Source organism: Pseudorca crassidens, chromosome 9 (assembly GCF_039906515.1).
Source record: "Pseudorca crassidens isolate mPseCra1 chromosome 9, mPseCra1.hap1, whole genome shotgun sequence".
Classification (NCBI taxonomy): domain Eukaryota; kingdom Metazoa; phylum Chordata; class Mammalia; order Artiodactyla; family Delphinidae; genus Pseudorca; species Pseudorca crassidens.
Genome location: NC_090304.1, coordinates 109197291 through 109221752, shown reverse-complemented (window position 1 = coordinate 109221752; position 24462 = coordinate 109197291). Strand labels below are relative to the sequence as shown.

Here is a 24462-nt window from a genome sequence, read left to right as displayed (position 1 = left end):
AACATCCATATACTGGAGTGGTTAATTTCCCCTCCCCCGTGACAGGGTCAGAGTAGAGGCAGCCCGAGGAGACCTGGAAGAGTTCAGACCCCTTGGAGGTGCGGTTGTAACTGAGGCACTGCGTCCCTGGCTCAAGCCCCCCACCACCCCCGAGCCCCAACCCCCGGCCGGGCACTCTGTAGGCCTGGTCCTCGATGCCACACCCCGAGCAGCCTTCCAGCCCGTCAAATCCAGCCATGTTGGGCTGCATCTGGTCACCTGTGCGCGTCCTGCGCCCACCAGGGCCCCTGGCAGTGGATTTCCTCAGGACCTGTCTGCTCTGCTTCTGCTGGTTTCGCTTATGGACCAGCTGAATGGTCGATGACAGAGATGAGCTCCAAGTTCACTGTGTTCTTGCCACAGGGCCCGAATTCAGGCTGCTGGGAAGCTGAGCTCTAATAAGTAACCAAAGGCGAAGCACGTGTGTGCAGAATCCCAGCGGCTCACAGAGCTCTCAAGGGTACAAACAGCATACCTGCTCTGGCCTTGGGTCAGAACTGGGTGCTGGAAGCATCCCGAGGACCGGGAGGCCATCCAGGCCCCAAGGCAGCACCACACCCACTCTCCTGCTACCTGGCAAGTTCAGGCTCAAACAGTCTCATCTTGCCGGCTTCAAGAACCTACTGACTGGCCGGCCTCACGCTCTGTCTTTCCCCACTCAAATTCCTCCCCCACAGGCATCCCAGAATGTTCCTCTCAGTGGATTAATCTCATCACATCTTCCTCATTAAAAGCCTTCCGTGGCTCTCCAGTGCTCGGCCTTCGTAAGGCTGCATCCAGATTGAACTTAAATCTTTCCATCCCGGGACCGCCCCGCAGAAGCAAAGTGTCAACAGCTCCCACTCACAGCCTGCACTTTTCCTGCTCCTGGTTCTTTCCTGTCTGAAGCTGACTTTCTTGGTTATCTTTAAATACCACACATCATCATAAAGGCTTAATTTGAATTCCTACTTTCTCCATGAATTCCTTCCTACAACACTTGTGCGGCATCATTCTCTCTTCCGTAGACCCATCATTATCTTGCACTGCAGCTGTGGAGTTAGGCTTCTGAAGGTGGAAATTTAACTTCAGCTTCGCGGTAGACCCACAGCCTGTCCCCCTGCACTACCCAGTACAGTGCCTTAGACTTCGAGGTCAAAACAGAAAACACCTGTCGTAGCTAAGGGCACAGATGTTGGTCTCTCTAAACACTGACTTATAGTTAAAAAAATACCTTGGATATTTCTTTTATAGAGATGAGATGAAATAATGCAGTGATCATTTATAACAGGGTTCTCTAAAAAGTCTACATCTTTGGGTATTACTTTAAATCCACTTTCATAAATCATAAACACTACTTGCTTTACAAGGCTATTAATAATTTAAGGAACCTATTTTTAAAAAGTCAACTTGGTCAAGGAGAGATTTTTGTTTATTATCCCAAAGTCTAGTTAAATGTTTAATTAAATGTAATAAAAATTTAAAAAATAGTCGTGAAGGCTTATTTAGAAAGATAAAATAAAAACCAGTAGACCTGAAAATGGTACAGAGAGGGGTAGATTTATTAATGTAGTGATTAAAAACATTTAAAAAGAGGAGCAAAAAAGCAAAAACTCAGGAAAAAAGTATACTCAAAGCACTTATAAGGAAATGTCACAGGAACTTTGAATACCATTCCCAGACCACATGCTTCTAAAACAACAAGTATTCACAGTTCCAAATAATCTCAGCCCTTGATATCCAGATAGTCCAGAAGTGCAGATACGCCCTAAATCTCAGCTTAGGAGAAGGATTTCCAAACGCTCATTTCATCATGATTTACATTCAGAGGAGGAGTTGCTGCAAAGGAAGAGCAGCCCACAGAAACCTTCTGCATCTTCAGCCGAGGCACAAAGAACAGAAAAAGACAGGAAGACGCTTTCTCTCCATTTCTCCTTTCCCACACCTTTGCTTTACAGTCAGGAAAAACCCTCAACAGAAGTACCCAGATTCCCAGAAGAGGAATCTGGTGAACCAGCAAAATGCAGACAAATCAAGACTGTGGATCCAGGAAAGGACAGTGGTTTCGTGGTCAGTGTTCACTGGTCACCCTCTGCGTCAGGAAAACAAGGCGGCACGTCTTCTTGTAACGTTCCAGCCAGGGCAGCTCCTGCCGTCCTCCAGGTGCCGCCCTCCAGCTGACGCTGTGATGGTGCCCTGGACAAGCACAGCCCTTCCAGCGCGTCCTGGACTCACTGTGACAGTGCCGTCCACATGGAACCACTCGACACTGATCCTCCCATCGGAGCCTCAGTCCAGGGGCTACTCCTGCAGCAGGCTTCTTGAGATCAGTATCCGCATCACTTCGTTGCTGCCTGCAAGAGCGAGAGAGGATGGAGGGGCTTAGGAGCTGCCGGGCCTGAGAGTCAGCAAAGCTCTGGCTAGGGATGTAAAGGGCAACGTCGCTTTTTTTTTTTTTTTGCGGTACACGGGCCTCTCACTGTTGTGGCCTCTCCCGTTGCAGAGCACAGGCTCCGGACACGCAGGCTCAGCGGCCATGGCTCACGGGCCCAGCCGCTCCGCGGCACGTGGGATCTTCCCAGACCGGGGCACGAACCCACGTCCCCTGCATCGGCAGGTGGACTCTCAACCACTGCGCCACCAGGGAAGCCCGGCAACATCGCTTTTTATCTTGAAAGATGTCAGGAAGTGAGGAAAAAATTTACTTTTAAAAAAACCTCTATATATGGACATATATACACTACCAAACGTAAAATAGCTAGTGGGAAGCAGCCGCATAGCACAGGGAGATCAGCTCAGTGCTCTGTGACCACCTAGAGGGGTGGGACAGGGGGGGTGGGAGGGAGACACAAGAGGGAGGAGATATGGGGATACATGTATACGTATAGCTGATTCACTTTGTTATAAAGCAGAAACTAACATACCACTGTAAAGCAATTATACTCCAATAAAGATGTTAAAAAAAAAAAGTAACCTCTCCTGATAGTCAAAGCAAACAAAATAAAACAGCAGAACATACAATAGTATACGTAGTATGACTCTACTTCAAAAAAATGTATCTATGGGGGGTGGGATGAATTGGGAGATTGGGATTGACATATACACACTATGCATAAAACAGATAACTAATGAGAACCTATTGTATAGCACAGGGAACTCTACTCATTGCTCTGTGGTGACCTAAATGGGAAGGAAATCCAAAAAAGAGAGGATACATGCATATGTATAGCTGATTCACTTTGCTGTACAGCAGAAACTAATACAACATTGTAAAGCAACTATCCTCCAATAAAAATTAACTTTAAAAAATGTATCTATACAAGCGCAGAAAAAGGTCCAAAAGAAGATATTTTTGGTCTTAAATATAAAAGGAGCCCAAAGTATTAGTTCTGATGTCAAAACATGAATGATCTTTTTTAACTTTTCTTATATTTTGTAAGTCTTCAACAATAAATATACCAACATCACTGGTAATCAGAAAACTGAATTTTAAAAAAACAAAAACATTTTCCCTGAAAGAAGGGGGGGGTCAGTTGCTTGCTTCATTTTTCCACTCTTTTTTTTTAGTTTATTTTTTTATTTCCACTCTTTTTAATGCAAAAAGAAATATTCCCCACCATGAGGAATGACTAATCACACATCTCGAATAAAATCAAAGCTGAAATTTCCTATCGATCCAATAACAAAGTCTGGGGTGAAACAAGTCACGAAGACCAGTGCGCACATTTTCCTACAAGTGGATGATGGTGTGGCCTGAAATAAGCATATCTGGCTTTTCTCAGTTATTCTAACAGGGTTGAAAGAGTCAGAATGAAGGGAAGTCTGCCGCACTCACCAAGGCTGGAAAGCAACAGCCACGTACGACTGGAGTCACAGAAGGAATGAGGCGACGGGTTTGGCCTGCGCACTAGCAACCCTGCTCATAAACACGCTTTAGGGACAAGGTTTGCAGCAGAAAGCAGATACTAAAGCCTGTGACTTGGACGTGACACCCCGTGGTGGCTCTCAATGTGGCTTCCAGACAGGCAGGAGCAACCTCCCTGAACCCTCGTTAGAAATGCAGATCCCCAGGCCCACCAAGACCCATGGAGTCAGAAGCTCTGTGCTCACAAATCCTCCCAGTGGTCCTGACGCTGGTCGGGTCTGAGAAGGATGCTTCAGAAGCCACAGGGAGGCTGGTGCTTCCTTCAGGTTCCTTCACTCAAAGTCACTTCCATAAGCCTTTGCCTCATCTGCTGCCTTTGCTACAGTGTAACAACCTCAGCTGCCTACTGGCTAAACAACAGTCATGTAATTTGAAGACTTCCAAATCAGCGTGGAGTGGAGAAGGTCCTGCAGAGCCCGACGCCAGCAGCTTACCCATCTCCTGCCCGTGGGCCTGTGATCGGCAAGAAGATGCCCATGTGTGACAATTAATTTACTGAAAGCTCCATTAGCAACACTGATGGTCATGATCAGTGTGTAGAGGCTGGAGATCAAACTAGCTCACATCTACCCTGGAAGTTACTGTGGAGAAGTCCTGGGATCCCTGAGGACCAAGTATTTTACAACAGTGAAGAACAGCCGCTGCTGCAGTTTTCAAAATGCTTTCTCGGATGTTATCTTCGTTTGTGCTGTCTCTATAAATGACAAAGGCAAAGAGCAGAGAGGGGTGACTCGGTGACTTCCGTGGGGACAGAGCAGGGCCTCCCGGCCCCCAGGCCAGGTCAGGACGGCACAGCAGGCCCCTCCAGAGGGGGCCAGGAGCAAGGAGGGAGGAGGAAGACAGGAAGCACGGCGACAGACGGCAGGGGTGACGGCTCCGAAAGGGAGAGAACCACCTTGGCCACTTTTACCTTCGAGGATCTGATGGACCCTGGAGTCCCGCATGTACTGCTGGACCGCGCAGTCCTTCAGGTAGCCGTAGCCCCCGTGCATCTGCAGGGCCTGGTTGCAGATCTGCAGGGACAAAGGGATTAGATACCTCGGATTCTGAGAAGGCTCCGGAACAGGGGCTCCTCTCTCCGCCCCAGCCCTGATCTGGCTGCCTGCCCTGAGCCAACGTGAGGAAGGTGAAGGTGCCAGCCAGGCCAGAGGGTCTCCGGTTCTGTGTGCACAGGGACAACGAGGGAAGTCTGCCTCCTGAGCGAGCCAGTCCCCACCCACGAGGGACTCAGAGGCCTCTGCCCTTCTCGCCTGCTGTCTGCAGGGAGAGGCTGCCCGCCCCACACCAGCTGGAGTTCTGGTGAGCGGCAGATGCAGCCTCGCTGTGGAAATGGCTCTGTCCCTGACATTTAAACAGTGCTGTGGTCTGACCCTTCTTCCAAAGGCAGCATCTCACCCAGCGCACAGCCAAAGGGCAGAGACAAAACCTGATGTGCGGCGGCGTGGAGCAGGTGAAGTGCCGGCTGAGCGCCCACGTGGGCCTCTCCTGAATAACTGACGCCTTACGCAGCATTCCAGGAGCAGCCGGGCGGCCCGCCACAGGCCGGTCGCCCAAGAGAGGCAGACAGCAGCACCACTCACCGCAAAGCATTCGTCTGTAGCGAAGAGCTTGGCCATGGAGCACAGGGCCACCGCATCCTCACGTTCCTCCTGCAGAGCCACGGCTGCGTTGCGGATCATCAGCCGTGAGGCCACCAGCCTGGCCACCATATCTGCCAGTTTGAACTGCAGGTACTGCAGTGAGAGGAGAGAAGAGAACCAGACACACAGACAGGCTCAGAGAGCCACCTCTAACCGGGCCACTTCTAAGGGGCCCCAGGCTCCACAAAGAATGTGCCTCGTTAAGTTCTAAGTCCACTGCACTCCCTGCACTTCAGCATCTCGCCTCCTTAGGAAGATGCTCCCTCCGTCTGTCCCTTCCACCTACAACCAGTAAAACGCCCACAGCTCTGCCCGGCACGCCCTGGGACCCCGAGCCCCTGCACACCTCACGGGGGGTGGGCTGGGACCCAGCACGGGCAGGGCCAGGAAGCAGTGGACGTGGTGCCCGAGACCCCTGCCCCGGCAGCAGCAGCACAGGCCATAGCAGCGCCCCGAACCCAACAAGCTAGACACAGCAGGGCGCCTGCGACCCCAGCTCCGGCCCCGCCCCCCCCCCCCCCCCCCCCCCCGCCTGCTGTGGTGGCAGTGCTCGTGACCCAGGCAACCCCGAATGTGGCAGAGGTGCCCGCCGTCCGGTGCCCCTTGAGGCGACATCAGCCACAGGCACAGCCCCAGGCACAGCAAGCACCAGCATGCCCAGCGCAGCACCTCTGGCAGCAGCGGCAGAGGCAAGAGAAACCAAAGCCCACACTACAGCGCCACCTGCCGAAAACCAAAGGAAAGTTAGAACCAAGTAAAAAAGCTCTACCCAAGAAGGTACTGGCTACTTCAAATGGGCCAGCAGAGGAACAACTCACCAAGCACCATGCAGAAGCACGGTAACACGTGGGACAACAGAAAGACGACAATTCTCCAGAAACTAGACGTAAAGTCATGGAATACTGGGACCTAACTGATGGAGAATTCAAAATAGCTGCATCAGGAAACTCGATGAGTTACGAGAAAAGTCAGATGGGCAGTTCAATGAGCTCAGGAATAAAACTAATGAGCAGAAGGACTACTTTACCAAAGAGACTGAGACTCTTAAGAAAGAATCCAACCAAAATTCTGGAGCTGAAGAACTCAATAAATGAGACGGAAAATGCATTAGAGGGCAATGGGGATCGAGCCGACCACAAGGAAGAGGGAACTAGTGAGCTCCAAGACGGAAATCTAGAAATGATTCAGGCAGGAGAGGAGAGAGAGCTAAGATTAAAAACACGGGATCCTACGAGAGCTATCCCACTCCATCAGGAAGAGCAACAGAAGGACAGTGGGCATCCCAGAAGGAAAAGACAGGGGAAGGGAGCACAGAGCTTGTTTAGAAGTAAGAGCTGAGGGCTTCCTTGGTGGCACAGTGGTTAAGAATCCGCCTGCGAATGCAGGGGACACGGGTTCAAGCCCTGGTCTGGGAAGATCCCACATGCTGCAGAGCAACTAAGCCCATGCACCACAACTACTGAGCCTGCGCTCTAGAGCCTGTGAGCCACAAGTACTGAAGCCCGCGCACCTAGAGCCCGTGCTCTGCAACAAGAGAAGCCACCGCAATGAGAAGCCCGCACACCGCAAGGAAGAGTAGCCCCCGCTCACTGCAACTAGAGAAAAGCCCGTGGGCAGCAACAAAGACCCAACGCGGCCAAAAATAAAATAAATAAATTAAAAAAAAAAAAAGAATAGCTAAGAGTGTCCCAAACCTGGGGAAGGAACTGGATACACAAGTCCGTGAAACTAAGAGAAAACCTAATTATCTCAACGCAAAAAGATCTTCTCCAAGACACATAATATTAAAACTGTCCACAGTCAATGACAAAGAAAGAATTTTAAAGGCAGTCAGAAAAAAAGGGCAATAACCTACAAAGGAACCCCATTAGGCTAAGGGCGGAACAGAACTATCTTACAATCCAACCGTTCCACTTACGGTATATTTCCAAAGAATATGAAAACACTAATTCAAAAAGATACATGCACCTCTATGTTCACTGTAGCACTATTTACAACAGCCAAGATATGGAAGCAACCTAAGTGCCCATCAATAGATAAATGCACAAAGAAGACGGGGTGTACGTATACAATGGAATATTACTCAGCCATAAAAAAGAATGGAATCTTGCCTTTTGTGACAACATGGATGGACCTAGAGAATATTATGTTAAGTGAAATAAGTCAGACATAGAAAGACAAATACCATATGATTTCACTCATACGAAGAGTCTAAAACACACACAATAAATGAATGCACAAAACAAAACAACACCACATAGATACAGAGAACAGACTGGTGGTTACCAGAGAAGAAGGGGGTGAGGGGAGGGTGAAATGGGTAAAGGAGATCAACTGTTATGCTGATTGATGGAAATCAGACTTTCAGTGGTGAGCTCACTGTAGTGTATACAGAAATCCAATTATAATGTATACGTGAGGGACTTCCCTGGTGGTCCAGCGGATAAGACTCCACGCTCCCAATGCAGGGGACACGGGTTTGATTCCTGGTCAGGGAACTAAGATCCCACATGCCACATGCCACACGGTGCAGGCAAAAAAAAAAAAAAAAATGTATACATGAAACATATAATGTTATAAACCAGCATTACCTCAATAAAGAAAAAAGAAAGAAAAACTGGAACACAAGCAAAAGAAAAAAGAGATAAATCATCTAATCCCATCCCCCTGAAATAATTACTTCTTGCATTTTTCAGATGTATCCCTGAAAGTGTTTCATTAATATTTATACAGGGACTTCCCTGGTGGTCCAGTGGTTAAGACTTCACCTTTCAATTCAGGGGGTGTGGGTTCAATCCACAGTCAGGGAGCTAACATCCCACCTGCCTTGCTGCCAAAAAATCAAAACATAAAACAGAGCAATATTGTAACAATTCAATAAAGACTTAAGAAAAAAAATGGTCCACATCAAAAAAAAAAAATCTTTTAAAAGAAATTTAGGGCTTCCCTGGTGGCGCAGTGGTTAAGAATCCGCCTACCAACGCAGGGGACACGGGTTCGAGCCCTGGTCTGGGAAGATCCCGCATGCTGCGGAGCAACTAACCCCATGTGCCACAACTACTGAGCCTGTGCTCTAGAGCCTTCAAGCCACAACTACCAAAGCCTGCGCACCTAGAGCCCGTGCTCCACAACAAGAGAAGCCTCCGCGATGAGAAGCCCCTGCTCGCCGCAACTAGAGAAAGCTGTGCACAGCAGTGAAGAACAAAAGCAGCCAAAGACAGACAAGTAAATTAATTTAAAAAAATTTATACATATTCATGTATTCTGTAAACAAAGCAGAAGCATACTCCTCTAAAATGTCGTGCTTTTTCTTGCCAGTCAATGTATCACGAATCTTTTCACGACTATAAGCAAAAATTATTAAACAATTATTGACAGAAATAGAGCACAAGTTCTGGCTGAAATGGGGGCAGAACCCACAAGAGACATCAGGGCCCCACAGTTGTAGAGAATGTTCTAGAGACAAAAGCAAAAGCTAGGACACCGGGGACGTTACCTGGTTACTGGCCAGGGGCTCTCCAAACTGCTTCCGGACCTTGAGGTGGTCTCGGGTGAGGATGACCGAAGCATAAGCAGCGCCCAGAGAGCAGGACGCTAGGAAGGACGGTACCAACACGTCAAGTGAGCCAGGGGACCGTGCTGCCCGCCCGCCGCTCCTGCCCCCTGGGGTCCTCACCGACATTGATCCTCCCCCCGTTCAGTCCTCTCATGGCAATGAGGAAGCCCTGGCCCTCGTCCCCGATCCTGTTGGCCACAGGGACAGCACAGTCTTCAAAGATCACCGCTCGGGTCGGCTGTGAGTTCCACCCCACCTGGCAAAAATCAGGGGCTGTGTGGCTGCCCAGAAGTTGACCGCTCAGGGCAGCGTCCTGTCCACCAGGCTCTCCTATCCCTGGACTTAGTCCCTCGGGAACTTCAATGAGGAAAAATAGAAAGGTCACACAAATATCTGTCGACTCAGGTTTTTCTCTTTCAGCTCAACATTTTCAACACATTACGAGCATCTACTTCCTAGCGCCCACTCCACCAGACCAACCTGTCCCCAAACATTTCCCACCGCTTCCTTCAGGATCGGGCAGAGCCCTCCTCCTTTGTGGCACCTCCATGAGTATATTCTTCTATAAAAAACATTGACGGTATAAGGATTACTCGGAGTATGTGTCCTTTTATAAGGACAGCGCAAGGATCATAATGACCAAGAGCCACCCTTGTCCTTTGAAGAGCTCAGCGTTGTTGCACGTGGTGCCGTAACGTCCACCACGCTGGCCATCGGCTGCACGGACCCGGCGAGATGCAGGCACTGGCGCGTGGGAGCCAATCACACACACCTTCTCTCAGCTTGGCTGCCGGTGACGTCACCCTGGTGACATCATCCCGGTGACATCACCCCGGAAGCCAGAAATCGGTCCGGGGAGAGTATTTCCACCACAGAAACTGGCAAACACTGCACATGAGGGGCTTCTTGGTGTCTGCTTTTCCCAGGGAGCTGAGGCTCAGTGAGGCAGATCCTGAAGAGCACAAGACCAGACAAAGCCCCCGGCTCCCCGACAGCTGAGAGCCCCACTGCCCTCGTTCAGGGCTCCCTGCCGTGGGAAGAGGCGCTCCACCCACAGCCTTTTATTTAAGGTTTTTCTTCCAAGAGAAGGGCTCAGTCCTTCTCTTCTGTCCGTCACCCTGTACCCTCGATTCCACTCAAACTGTTCTGCGACCTGTGCGGCTGGCCTGTTGACCATACTTCTGCTTCTCCTCTCCCTCCCCGGAAGCACTCCCATCTCCAACCTCCGTCAAAGTCGAGCTTCGCTGGAACCTCCTGAGGCCCTTCCGGTCGCCTGAGCCAGCACTGACCTCGCTGTCTTTCAGGCCCCCAAGTCTGAAACCTTCCCACACTGGCCTGTGTGGTCTCCCTGGAACTTACCTCCCATCCAGAACATACACACGTGGAACGGGGCAGACGGGCAGACCTTAACGACAGCCAATCATAAGAGAACCACATACAAACAGCTGCTACCTCCTAGCCCCTTCCTGTGAAAGCAGCTCCCTTCTCCCCCGGGCAGAGAACCCCGCTCCTCAACCCCCAGAGCCCCTGGGAGGCTGCAGCCAGAAAGAAGACCCTCCTCCCCACCCCTCTGGCAGCCCCGGCCGCCCAGGACCAGGGGAGCCCTGTCCCGTCCATCTGTCTTTCCTTCCACAGACTGCCTTCCCACTGCCACCCCTCCTACGGGAAAACGCATTCTTCTGTACGAAACCTTTTAACAATTAAATCCAACATAAAACAATTCCTCACACCACTTTCCCATAAAGCCAATGCAGAACTGGTTGTTTAAAGCTCTCAGCTACAAAATGTGCTCAGTAGGCCAAGTCAAAGCATGTGCCTGCAGGAAAGACGGCCATGCAGCTGGAGAGAAAGACCCGCTGCTCAGGCCATCACGGCAGCCAAATCAGCCATGGCGATCCGTGGGTGACCCTGCACCCGGCCTGCGCAGCCCTGCCTGCCTCTCCAACTTCATCCCACACCGTTCCCTTTGCTCACGACCCCCCGGCCACACGGAGAGGCTCTGGCTTCTTCAAACAGGCTCATCCTGCCCCCACCTCGGGCCCTCTGTCCCACTGCCGTCTCTGCCCAGAACTGTCCTCACGGCCGGCTCCCGTGACGCTGCAGACCTCATCTCAAAGGACACCTCATCTTCAGAGAGTCGTCTGTCCCCACCCTGAGAAGCTCTCCTCCGTCCATGACGTAGCCTCCAGCCTGCCTTCCTCCCTTGCCCTGAGCGCTGATGGAAGGCACCGTGTTGGTTCCTGCGCCCGCCCTTCACCCTGCTGCTAACAGGCCAATTCTACAGGGCAGGGCGCGTCCGTGCGGGCCCCTGCTCTGTCCCACCACTCGGTACAGTGGACCCCTGCTAGCTGCTCAATGAATGAGACACCCTTCCAAATTCCCCACACATTATAGGACACGTAAAGCAAGACGAATAATTAAGAAGAAAACAAGCAAAAAGAAATACGATATATATGCTTAAAAGCGAGAGGAGACAGAAAGTAAAGGTAAAGAGACGCTTTTTGTTTATGGAATTTACTTACAGTTTTTCTCCAGGCCCTAACCTTGTCAGCTTTGGTATGCTATCAACCGATACCAGAAATACTGATGCGCTGAAATAATCATCACTATCTTTACAAGCACAAACACCAGAATCAGTATGACTTGGTCCTGTAAAATTATGTCAGGCTCCATGTCAGTCTGTCTTATAATCCCAAACAGACATTCCTAGGATTAAGAAGTCTTAGAGCTACCTATCTCATATACCACGTGTACACAGCTTACATAGCTTATAAAGGTAAGCCGATGTCTTAGAATCCCAGACAAGCTGTGGTGATTCTTGTACCCCCAGGAGCGAGTGTAAGCCTTTGCAGAGTCTGTGTCTAGCAGGTCCTGCTTTCCTGTACAAGAGAAGGGGCACTGAACCTCTGAGCTCCTAGCAGCTACAAAGGATCAGGAAGGTCATGAAGGGACGAATGGGGAACCGGGGAGCCAGGAGAGGAGAGGTAGATTAGGGGCCATTTCATTACTGACTTCTCTCCAAAAGCTCCAACTCTAACAGTACCTGCTGGAGGTGGAGGCCAGTCACCTGGCCTGGCCCACCGGACTAGATCCCACCCTCATCACCAGTGACAGTTACATAACCACAGGTCTACTGTTCATGGCCTGGCTACTTCTTAATCCTAAAAACGTCTTCTCGAAGTCTATGGAAACACTCTTCCTCTTACATTACTGAAAGACCCACAATCACTTCCAGTGAGTTTTACTGTATTTTTATTTAGAGAAGAAAAGTGGCCCATATGCTTTTCATTCCTGAGACCTCTAGTCTTCTGCAAGCATTTCCTCCTGGGGGAACAAGAGGGCATCAAGATAAGAAGGTAGATAAGAGATACAGGCCAAAAGTGGCTGCAGGAGAGATGACAGAGAAACCCCTCCTATTGATGAACTTCCTGGCAAATGCTGCCACTTCACCAGCGGTCCAGCGCACTCTGACGCCCTATCCCGCTGATACACTGTGGAAACCCTAATTGAAGGCCAGTGAGCCAGTGTGGAACCCATTTCCCGAAACAGAGCAGAGGCTGGTCTGGCAGAAGCAAGAGGCTCACGACCTGACTCTCCCTGTCCAACCGCACTCACCTTTCTCTCCTTCTTGCCGAAGCTGAGGCCAGGGGTCCCCTTCTCAACAACTATGCACGAGATGCCTTTGGGGCCTGGTCCTCCTGTTCGGCACATGACCACATAGATGTCTGCTTCGCCTCCACCACTGATGAAGGCCTGCGGGTTTGGAGAGGGGAAAACACTGCGGTCCTCTGACGATGGGACAGTGAGAGATATGGTGGCACAGAGAAACTAAGGAGGGTTACAAAGAGCCGGCACTGAGGCTGTAGCAAGGACAGACACTAGTGAACGGAACTAAGTGGACTGAGACCAGAAGAGAAACAGAGACAGTGAACACGGGAAGTCGGCCTGAGGTTCCCTCCCACACGTACCACCCCCGGGAACGTTCACTCGCGGACTTGGGGTCCAGGCTGTGGAGACAGGAGGGGGACAGTCTGCCCGGGGAGGACCGAGGACGGCATGCTTGTACCTTGGAGCCACTGAGCACGTAATGATCTCCTCGTCGCTTGGCAGAGGTCAAGAGGGAGGCGGCATCACTCCCACTGCCTATGGCAGGGACAGGAGGGAAGCACAGAGGTGGGAGAGAGCCTGGGAAGGTAAGGAAGCCCCGGCAAGGCTCTACCTGAGAAATCTTCCCTTACAAAAAACACCTCAGAGTTTGATACTTTAAAATGCATATGGCTGAGAAGCTCTCTATACTTGTGAAAACTGCATACGGCAATCAGACCCTTTTCCATCTCCCATCACACTAGCTTGCAAGGAGCCTCCTACAAGGAGGTTCTGGTCTGCAGCCTGGAAAGACTCTGCCCTAGAGAGCTCTTAGCCTGTGACATCAGGCCACGGCCATCAGGCACTCCTGGTCAACAACGGCTACACGTGCGGGGCTGAGAAGGCACGCCCCGTGATTTCCCATGAGCCACACCTCCTGCTGCATGGCAAACCCACCTGGTTCAGTGAGGCAGTAGGAAGCAAACTTCTCCATGGTACAGAGTGGAGGGCAAAACCTGTGCCTCTGTTCCTCACTTCCAAAGGTATCAATCATCCAGGCACACATGCTGACAGGTACACCAAGAAGAGACATTGACAGAGATAGAGAGGGAAAAGAAAAGGAAATTTGAGGGGGGAGGGGAACGGGGAAAGAGAACAAAGGCAGCAAAGTAGAGTGAAGCAGAACAGAGTGGGAAGGGAAAAGTCACAATTGAGAAGATTCATCTTTAAAGCAAAGGCCTGGATTAACACATATTCCTGGAACACATACTACCCAGACGTACCCAGGGCCAAGGTATTTCCCACCTGGATGCTGTTCATGCTATTTCTAGTTAGGTTAACTGAGCTCCCTAAAAATCAAGGAGTCACATGTCCTTTCCCAAATTAGTGGAGGCTTCATCTCTGGGCTGAGGAAAAGGGAACAGGCCCCAACCACTCTACTGGAGAAGTCTGTTTGGTACCAGGTCAATCTGGAATTTGGGAGAAGGCCAGCATTCTCTAAGCAACATACAAGATGACAGATTCAAGTCCAACAGGGAGCAGCAGACCTAACTGCGAACTTTTAACTGTCTAGTCCTTCAAGGACAGCCAACCTGAAAAGAGCAACCTTTTCCCTGTTTATATAAAATTTCCCAGCCAGCCCGCACGAGCACGTCACCGTGCTTCCCGATCTTGGCCACTCACTTGTGGATGCTTATGTAGGCTGTGGTGCTGGTGCAGCCTGTGGCCAAGGCTTCAAAGATGACAGAGGTGTCGAGCCGTGACAGTCCAGACCCTCCTACATCTGTTCGTACGTAAATCCCCCCAAAGCCCAGCTGGGCTGCCTTCCGCATCACATCCACTGGGAACAGCTCCTGCGTACAAAGAGCGCAGGGTCATCAGCAAGTTATTCACAAACGGCCTTTTCTTTAGAGGGCACAAGGAAGGATCAAGACGTTTGCACTCGGGAGAGAGTAGGGAGTCTCTTAACATGCCTTTTGTCATCTATATAGTGGAACCAGTTAAAATGCATTCTATAAGGACTGGTTTCTGGCATCAAAGTTTCTTTTTATCATCAATAGAATTGCCTTGGTTTAAGAGTGCCCAAATCTCTGTGCAATTAAAAGAAATGATATCTACAGGATGCGGAAGATGCTTTCCAGGAAAGGAATCACACCACTCCTGGAACTTGCATTCGCTGTGAGAGTTTTAAGTGGAGAATAAATACCAAACAATCTGGATCATAAGGAGGAGATAAGGGTCACTGCACGAGGTGTCTGTGGGGACATCCAGCACAGGAAAACCCGCACCTTCTGGTCCCACTCTGCCATGTTTGGCGCCATCTCCCGGGCAGCAAAGTTGAACGCCACTTTCTGGAACTCTTTCTGCTCTTCGTTTAGTCCCGTAGAAGCTGTGGGCAAGGCGACATTTACTCAGAACCAGGACAGGGGTCAGGGAAGTGTACTGCAAGCAAGAAGCACCACGAAGCCCGGGCCGGCGGTGGACCTACGAGAGCATTCCCACAGGGCACACCACCTCCAGCACCCACCGTTAATCAGCGGCTTGATGTAGCATCACCTGCCTCCTTCCTTCTTTACTCCCAAACAGACTGGCTGACTTCATTTACCTTGTTACTTATTCTTTCAATACTTATCTTCATCTCTTCCTCCTCACGAATCCACATTAAAGGAGTAATAAACACACTGACCCTCAAATTCTGATGAACATATTTTTCCTTCAGGATGTCCTGCATTTTCTGTATTGGAACCTGTGCGTGTTTGTCTACCAGCTACAACAGTTTCATTTTAAAACATCAGTCAGGAAAGGAAGATACGTGTACTTTGGCTTACCTTCCAAATTAAGGAAAAGATCCTGTAACAAAGCTGTGCATTTGACAGTCACTGGTAACAATGATAACGAGTCTTCCAGTGTTGAAAACATGGCTAAGGCCTTCCTAAATCCGTCTTCACCTAATGGATTCACAATTTTTAGAATATTTTCTTTCCTAACTGTTAATGCTGTGACTTTGGGTAACTCCTTCACTTCCAGGTCTAAGCTACTTAAAAGCTAAGGAAATGAACTGACTGAGCAATACCAAGAGACAGGTAGTGGACAAGTTTCTCTAGAACCTTAAACATTTTGTAAAAGACTATACTATTCCAGTATTTCATCAAGGGTGATACTCTTTAGGAGAAAGATATCTGCATGAGCCTACGTGAAATAGTGACCACTCAATTCACAGTGTCATTACTTTACAACTTTTCTTTAAAGAGCCAGTTCCCCGAATGACACGAACACTATTTATTTTCTATGTTTTTTTTCAAACACTGTGCAGAATGAGGTAGGACTCAATTGGAAAGCAGAGCGACAGGCCATCTAGCTGGTCATGTGGGCCTGAAATAGCTTTCCCGTTTTGCAAGGTGATAAGACTTTCAGCTAGAGACAGGCCAGAAGCTAAAAGGGAAGAACCTAAGCAAAGCTCCTGTGAAAAACCACAACCTTTTGGGAACCGTGTAGAGAATCTAGAAATGAAAGGACCATGAATCCTGGGAGCCACCATGCAGAAGGGTCAGCAACCTGCACAGGGTGACAGACTTACGCTGCTCACGTTATCTTTCTTTTGTTTTCTTAGGACTGCCGTTTTGAAAGGACCGCCTGCCTCACATGTGCCAGGAAGAGAGAACGGAGTGTCTGCTGCAGCTAGAGGCACAGTGGTGGCTGAGGAAACATCAGGGGAAGAGGAAGTGCTGGGCTCTCCACTGCTTTCTAAGGTTTCAGCCTTTTGGTCCTGGGGTGATGCTAAAGAGCACACCCGACCACGACTTCCTTCAGTGCCCGACTGTCCTGCGCGGCCCTTCCCACTGAGAACAAGGGCAGGTGGCAGCATGTGTCTCTGGGTAGACCTGGGCCTCAGGAGTGGCTGCTGTGTGAAGCAGGACAAAGCTGTCTGTCTGTAGCAGGACCCTCACCAAAATGGGAAACTGAGAAGTGAAGAGTTGTGAGGATTAAAGATGACGCTACCTTGAGAAGTCCAAAGCAGAAAACTACGTTGGGTGTTGCTCTTGGAAATGTGGTTAGGGATAAACAATTCATGGTTCCTTGCCTGGGAGTCGGGTCATTTTCCATTCACAAAAGAATACTGACTGTCTACCATGGAGCAGTGCTGGGGTGTCAAAGATGAAAATGGTCCATTCACCCAAAGGATGACATAAGTGGTGAGAAAGCAAACATCTGACTGTACACGGGCTACAATACTTCCGTCCCAGCAAGAGCTCAATATGTGTCTACAGATATTATTATTAGTATTTGACAGAGTAAAACAAGTAGTTCAGGGTATAAAAGGTCTAAGAAGTAGATCTGAATTGCATACAAAGTAAATAAGAGGGAATGGGTGTACACAAATCAGATGTACAGGCACACCTTGTTTCATTGCCCTTCATTTCTCTTTGCAGAATCTGTGTTTTTTACAAACTGAAGGTCTGTAGCAACTCTGTGTTGTCAAATGATGGTTAGGCTTTTTTAGCAATGAAGTATTTTTAAATTAAGGTATGGACATTGTTTTCTTAGACACAATGCTACTGCACACTATAGACTACAGTGCAGTGTAAACATAACTTTTACAAGTACCCGGAAAACAACAAAGTCGTTATTGCAGTATCTGCTTCATTACAGTGGTATGGAACCAAACCTGCAGTATCTCTGAGGTGCACCTGTATAAATACAACATAATTACATATTTATTTAAGATAGATAATAATCAATTCTAGATAATGGAATGCTAACAAAAGGAGAATACTGCTTGGAGAAAAAAAGTGGAAATGGCAAGCTAAAAAGTAAATTATACACAAGAAAGCATGGTTACTGAGTAAAAATACCTAAGTTCTCAGAAAACATGCACTGGAAAACAAAACAAGACGAAAACCAGGAACTTCCCTGGTGGTGCAGTGGTTAAGAATCCACCTGCCAATGCAGGGGACACGGGTTCAAGCCTTGGTCCGGGAAGATCCCACATGCCACGGAGCAACTAAGCCTGTGCGCTACAACTACTGAGCCTGGGCTCTAGAGCCCGCGAGCCACAACTACTGAGTCCGTGAGCCACAACTACTGAGACCGCTGTGCCACAACTACTGAAGCCCACGTGCCTAGAGCCCCGTGCTCCGCAATGAGAACCCTGCGCACCACAACGAAGAGTAGTCCTGCTCGCTGCAACTAAAGAAAGCCCGCGTGCAACAACGAAGACCCAATGCAGCCAAAAATAAATAAATAAATAAATTTATTAAGAAAAGCATCTTTGAATGCATCCAAAGGCCAAATCTAGCCAGAGACTCAACAGTTCTGAGAATCCTGGAGCTCAAGGAACGCTTGGGAAGCTGCAGCAAATCACAATGAGGGAGCACTGGACAAGGAACCAGGTGTTCAAGATCTGGGTCTGCAACTATTAATTATACAATTTTCAGGAAGTCAGGCCTCCAGACTCCTCCCTCAGCCTCAGGTGCCCTGCTGTAAAACCAGGGGGCTGCACTAGACACTGAGCAAGTTTCCTCATCTGTAAAATGATATATCAGATATAATGAAAATCATAACGCTCTTAAAAATTACTTTTCACATTAAAATATGCCATGAATCAATGAGAAATCTTTGTTGATCACTTCCATTAACTTGATATTCTAATATGTAGAATGATACACCTAAAGGACAGTTTTCTTTCATTTTACTAATTAAAAGAGCATTAAAAAGCACCTTCAACTGGTTAAAGTTACACCACTAGCCACCGGATATACTTATATTTAACCAATTTGTTGCCAATCAACAAAGGTGACCTTGCTTACCGAATTCTAAGGGCTAGGATAGGGTGGCACCCTGTGAAGGTGTTTTAGAACATTGAGAAGAAAACTGTCCTATACCTTGGCGTCCTTTACAGCTCTGGATGTCGAGCTAAGGCCCTCACAAGCTACTCTGCTGTTTTCAAAACTGTCATTTATTAAAAATTTTAAAAAAGAAAGACTTCAAAAGAAAAAAGTGGTTAGGCGCCCGACAACGTCACAAAGTGTCTGGTTACACCCTAGGCGGCCTAGGTCCCCCCCACTCCGTTACTGGCATCGAAATTATTTGCCTGGTGCCAGGAGACATTCAGATCTGTAAGCTCTGGTAGTTTCCCATTTGCAACAAGTTATTTTTCTGCAGAAATTTCAACAGTTGAAGTGTTTTGTAGTTACAGGTGTTGTTCTATAATTTATATATGGGAGCAAACCTTGTATCACCGGAGATTTTGTTCACCAATCACAACCAGCCCCGGGCTTTTCACATTCTTACTGCCTTTAGAACCGATGGTTGTGATTTAAAAAAACAAAGTCACGAGCTTCCGCGGCGGAGCCCGTCGTTATCCGAAAGCAGATGGGTAACGACGTAGCTCCGAATTGTGAGAGGAAAGGTCGCAGGGGCGGCCTCGCGAAACGTACCGCCAGGTTCATAACGCAAAGCACGGTAAGGGCGGTCTGTACAAGGACGGACCAGCATCGGCCACCAGGCTGAGCCGCCGAGGGTCGCCCGCCCTCGGGGCCGCGCCACGTCTAAGCCGGGGAGACCACTAGGCCCGGGGCGCCCGGACAGGCCAACGCGGTGAATGAGGGCGGCCAGGCCGGCTAGGAGGGCGGCCGGGCCGGCCAGGTGGACGGACCCCTACCCCCGGGCGAGCCTTACGATCGATGCAGGAGACCACGCCCCGCCGACCGCTTTCGGCGGGGGCCTGGAGCCCGCCGCGCAAGCCGCGCAGCCGCGCCCCGACACGCCACCACGGGACCCACAACATAGCCGCCGCCTGCTCCACTCCTTTCAGCTCGGGCCGAGGTCTGAGCGCCGGTGACCCCGACCGGCCGGCCACAAGGGCCGCGCCGCACCGCACGCTGGGAGCTGTAGTGCGCGCCGTGGCCCCGCGTGCAGACTCGGGGCGCCTGCGCGAGGAGCCGGGACTACAACTCCCAGGGGTTCCCCGGGGCGCGCGCCAAGACTAGAAAGCGCCGCGGGGACGCTGTGCAGCGCCCTGCGGCGCGCGGGGAGGTGGGTTGGCGTAGTGCTTCGAAGGCTTGCGGACTCGCGGGGGTAGCTGTGATTGAGAAAGAAGACCACCGGGGGCGCTCAGCGGCGGTCTGTGCTAGGCGGACATACGGGTGTGGGTAACGCGGAAGGATTCTTCGGGCGCCCTGGGCGACGGCGGGACCCTCTATCCTCGGCGCGCGGGGACGCCATGCCGCGAGCCCGGAAGAGGCCGGCGGGGGCCGCGAGGCCAGGTGAGCCGCGCCCGGCTGCTCAGTGCCGCTCACCTTCCGCCCCTGCGCGTGGGGAAAGGCCCGAGTGGGTCGTTTTGAGGTCCGATGTCCCGAGCCGCCCACCAGGCTTATGCTCAGGGCCCCTCTGCTGCTTGCTCGTCCGAGCGGTAGCTGTTTGGAAAGCACGAAAAGTAGCTGGGACACAGGCTGGCAGGCCGGTCGTTTACAGTTCCCGCTCCCCGGAGAGCCAGACGAGGAAGGAAGGGGTCACTGGGGCTGTGAGAGCAGGGAGGGGTTGGGGGGACGCCTTGAGAGGGAGGGGATTTGAGTCTAGCCGTAAAGAATGCGTAGGAACCCGTTGTGTTCACAAGGATGAGTGGCATTCTAGGAGCAGCAGCAAAGCAATGCACGACAGAGAAAGTGCTTTTTCGAGACTGGGGAGGGTTCCGAGTTGCCCACAACACATTGCTAACAGCACACACGGTGTTTACAGTGTGCCGATCAAGTCCAGGGGGACCACCAGGACCCTAGGAAGGTTCCACGTGTTAGACGTCCATCATGATGGCATACGTAGGAGCTTGGACTTGGTTCAGAGGCTGCGTAGGATGGTCGTTTAGTGGATTCAGATAGACCAGCGTGGCAGGCCCTGATGTGTGATCTGGGGCACATCTTATAGATGGACAGAACACCTCATAGATTGTGTAGACTGAGTTACAGTGAGGGTGGTAACACATAGGGCGTAGGGTAAGAATTTAACAGCTATTAGTTACAGGGCACCCACTCTGCTCCAGGCACATTTCCCTCACTCTGTAGGATAAAGTCCAGTCTTGACCATGTCTGCAGAGTCCAAAGTGGCTGTTTTATCCAGCTTTTCTTGGCACCTTCAAGGAGTAGAAAGGAGGCAGGCCACAGAGCATACTGAGCAGGAAGGAAGAAGTCAAGGTGACCTAATAGCTAATATTATTGAGCATTTATGGTAACGCCAGACACTGCTTCAGCCCATTGTTTGTATTATCTTATTTAATCATATAAGCAAGTCCGTGGAGTAGGTGCCTTGTTGGAGAGAACAGCCCCAGCAAAGGCAGAGGAGAGGGTGAGGAAAAGAAAACATTGACTGCTTAATAGATGCCACGGGAGTTATCCTTATCCCACTGAATGGGTAACCCAGAAGATGTCCTGTAAGGTAGGCGTTCTGGTCCCATTTTTATAGATGAGGAACAAGTTCAGCAATGAAGCTGCCACTGTTAGTAACTGACAGCTCCAAAATTTGAGTCCAGCTCTGACTCCAAAGCATGTGCTTTTCCTGCAACAGAACTTTCTCTCTCAACAAGCAAGAAAGTTCTCTTCTTTTTTCTTCTCCTATTGCAGACAAGAAGGGGCCAGGCGGAAAACGTACCAAAACTGAGGACCCAGGGGAGGCATCAGCTAAGGTGGAGAACTCCAGCCTCCAGGAGACTTCAGCCTCTAGAGACTGTGGGAAGAACCTAAGCAGCTACTGGCTGATGAAGTCAGAGCCAGAAAGCCGACTGGAGAAAGGGGTAGATGTGAAGGTGAGGTCCCGCACCTGTCTCCAGAGTGCACGGGGGACACCACAGGGTCCCATCACCCACTTCTTACCTTCGAAGGGTAGGAAAAGGTGATAAAGAATAGAATCAGCAGGATTTACAGCCATCCACTCTCTGTTTTGTGAATCTTCTACTTAGGGCAGGGGTTGGCAAACATTTTCTCTAAAGGGCCAGGTGGTGCTGTTGCAACTCTGCTGGCATCACAAGAAAGACATAGACAGATAGTGTGGCTGAGTTCCGATAAAACTGTCAGCAAAATCAGGCATGGGCTAGATTTGGCCTGAAGGCTATAGTTTTCCAACCCCTGATCTAGGCAACATTCAGTCTTAGGTTGCCTTTCTCTTGCCACCTGCCACGCTCCTAGGTATCTCCCTGCCAACAGCTGGTACACAGGAGGTGAATGTAAATCAAATTTCATAGTAGCCTGGAGAAAATAAAATTAGAGATACTATAGAAGGCATATATAATATTTTAATAAACGAAATACAGATAGTCAGCAATTACCAGATTATCCACTCATCTAATCCTCTCAATGAGCAAGGCTAACAAGGTAACACAAAGCTAACTTCTACTTGCGCAGTATGAGTGGCTCTGTGAAGAGCTTCCCAGTAAGCTCACATGCCATTCCAGCTGGCAACACCCTATAGGGGAAGGAACTTGTCTGCTTCCATATATTCTTACCGATTGGCCCAGGATTGTTTACTGAATGACCTTATTTCTTGCCCAGTTCAGCATTGAGGATCTCAGAGCACAGCCCAAGCAGACAGCATGCTGGGATGGTGTTCGCAACTACCAGGTAAGCGGGTTAGACAGGACCTCGAGACCTGGGAGGGGATAAAAGCCTGCTTCCTTCTGACTTATTCAGTAGCAAAATCTCTTGGCTAAGGTTGTTTTTTCCCAGAACCCAAACCTGAAAATATATTAACAAATGCCTTGATTTCTTTGACTGCACGCAGTTTTCAAATGGCCTGTGTTCCAGCCAGTGTCCTGATACAGCTCTGGGTAAAAGGCAAGAATTGAACTGCAGGGTGTGGGGGGAAGCTGCGAAAACCAAAATCTCATCTAATAAAAGCAGACTTGATTTCCAGGGCTAGTGTCTTCTAGCTGGTGGGAGGATAGTTCTTGTTTCTTCTCTGCTGGAACAGGCCCGGAACTTCCTGAGAGCCATGAAGCTGGAGGAAGAAGCCTTCTTCTACCACAGCAACTGCAGAGAGCCAGGCATTGCGGGGCTTATGAAGGTCGGTTGTACAGGCTTAGGTCTGAGTCCATCTCCCTTCATGCAGGTTAGGGAGACAGCATAGGCAGGTAACCCTCCTCCCCATCCCTGCTGTCTCAGGGACATGTGACAGGACTGCAGCAAGGCAGGCCTTCATTTCAGGCCCCGCTGGCACAGACCTCTCCATTTCTGCACCTTCGTCTTTCACTCAAAAACAGGCCTGATGGTAGCTCTTCCAGGCCAGGAGTTACCAGGATAGAATTAACTGTAGGTGGAGAAACAGTGGCACCAATAATAACCTTTAATGTTTGGTTTTAGAACATACTTTTAAGATTTTTGTCAAAATAGGGTTGATTTCCTCTGCTTACCTTAGACTGTGTATTACTTCCAGATATTTGAGCCCTCAGTGGCTCAACAGCGAGACAGATGGGGTAAGAATACGTAGGGTAGGAAATGACAGTTGGACTTGGACTAAAGCCTGGCCATGGAGCTGACTGGACAGACAAATGATTGGAGACTCGGCTTTAATTTCAGATTGTGAAGGAGGCATACCCAGACCACACACAGTTTGAGAAAAACAATCCCCATTATGATCCATCCAGCAAAGAAGACAACCCCAAATGGTCCATGGTAAAGATACTACTATTCTTCCTATTTCACAAAAGAGAAAGGATGGACAGAGAGGGAGGAAGAAGGTCTGGGGTATCTTTAGACCAGGGCACAGAGCCCCGCTCAGTCCGATGAGGTTACCCTGCCTTTGGAGAGAAGGACAAACACCGGCAGCCAGGCCCACGGGACCTCCTGCAAGCAGCTAAAACACAGGAGGCAGAGTCCAGCTGGACGTGCCTTTCTGTCCCATACACTGTTGCCATGTAGGTGGACGTACAGTTTGTTCGGATGATGAAGCGTTTCATCCCACTGGCTGAGCTCAAAACCCACCACCAAGCGCACAGAGCCACTGGCGGTCCCTTAAAAAACATGGCTCTCTTCACCCGCCAGAGACTCTCAGTCCAGCCCCTGACCCGAGGTAAGAACGGCTCTCGCCTTTTGATCACATGCCAGAGTGACCGTGAATTCACATGTACTAGCTGGTGAACCCTAAGCACGGTGGTTAAGGTCTGAGTCTGTCTTCCCACCTGTAACTCCCACGAGGGAGGAGCCCCCTCGAGCTGCCCAGGGCAGCTGTGCTCGGCACCTGTCGAAACGCCCCTGAGGGTTCTGAGTGAACGACTACCTGCCTCGTGACTTGAGAAATGCCTGCCATGACTGCCCTGTTCAGGAGGAGACACAGACCTAATTCTTCCTCTTCTTCTTGCCCTTTTCGGCAGAGGAGTTTGATTTTATTTTGAGCCTGGAGGAAAAGGAACCGAGTTAATGGAGACACAGCTCTGCTGAAGTGGGCAAGATGTTGCCTGAAAGTCAAGCTTCCACAAGACAAAAGAAGGCGTGGGGAACATGCTGGTTGTGTTCACCTGGCGTTGTGTGTAGACGTCGGGTTTGGGTCCTTTTTAATAAAACATGAATGTTTGAGTTGGAGGCGTTTCTTTAAAATCAGCATCGGGGGTAGAATACTCCACTGCACGTCTTTACATCCCCTCGGCCAGATGCAGGGCCCAGTCTGCTGACACCCACTAACATGGATTGTCTCTACACCAGCCTTCCTTAACCCACCCCTGAAGTATCTGGTCCCAGAGTGGGTAAAACCAGCAGTTT

General features: G+C 49.9%; 2 protein-coding genes across 9 annotated transcripts; one reads left to right on the top strand and one right to left on the bottom strand.

The window, feature by feature from the left end:
• Window positions 1–1557: 1557 nt before the first annotated feature.
• ACAD8 (acyl-CoA dehydrogenase family member 8) lies at window positions 1558–19596 on the bottom strand. Of its 6 annotated transcripts, XR_010946387.1 has the most exons (12): window positions 19403–19596; window positions 15013–15113; window positions 14408–14577; window positions 13682–13791; window positions 13206–13282; window positions 12755–12892; window positions 9260–9395; window positions 9080–9177; window positions 5524–5676; window positions 4854–4956; window positions 4378–4637; window positions 1558–2372 (listed from the first exon to the last, which is right to left on the bottom strand). XR_010946387.1 is itself a non-coding variant. In XM_067751627.1 (11 exons), exons 1-11 carry the CDS (start codon window positions 19509–19511, stop codon window positions 2320–2322), a joined length of 1248 nt encoding a protein of 415 aa, XP_067607728.1. In that variant the 5' UTR covers window positions 19512–19594; the 3' UTR covers window positions 1558–2319. The 6 variants fall into 6 exon arrangements, 5 of the variants coding, with proteins under 5 accessions (XP_067607728.1, XP_067607730.1, XP_067607731.1 ...); XM_067751627.1 differs by lacking the exon at window positions 4378–4637 and having other exon boundaries at window positions 19403–19594; XM_067751629.1 differs by lacking the exon at window positions 4378–4637 and having other exon boundaries at window positions 19507–19566.
• A 106-nt stretch (window positions 19597–19702) lies between these two features.
• Window positions 19703–24279, top strand: THYN1 (thymocyte nuclear protein 1). Of its 3 annotated transcripts, XM_067751635.1 has the most exons (7): window positions 19707–19989; window positions 21337–21518; window positions 22261–22329; window positions 22679–22771; window positions 23284–23379; window positions 23626–23776; window positions 24078–24279. In XM_067751635.1, exons 1-7 carry the CDS (start codon window positions 19947–19949, stop codon window positions 24122–24124), a joined length of 681 nt encoding a protein of 226 aa, XP_067607736.1. In that variant the 5' UTR covers window positions 19707–19946; the 3' UTR covers window positions 24125–24279. The 3 variants fall into 3 exon arrangements, with proteins under 3 accessions (XP_067607737.1, XP_067607735.1, XP_067607736.1); XM_067751634.1 differs by having other exon boundaries at window positions 19704–19989; window positions 23626–24279; XM_067751636.1 differs by lacking the exon at window positions 22679–22771 and having other exon boundaries at window positions 19703–19989; window positions 23626–24279.
• Window positions 24280–24462: the final 183 nt, after the last annotated feature.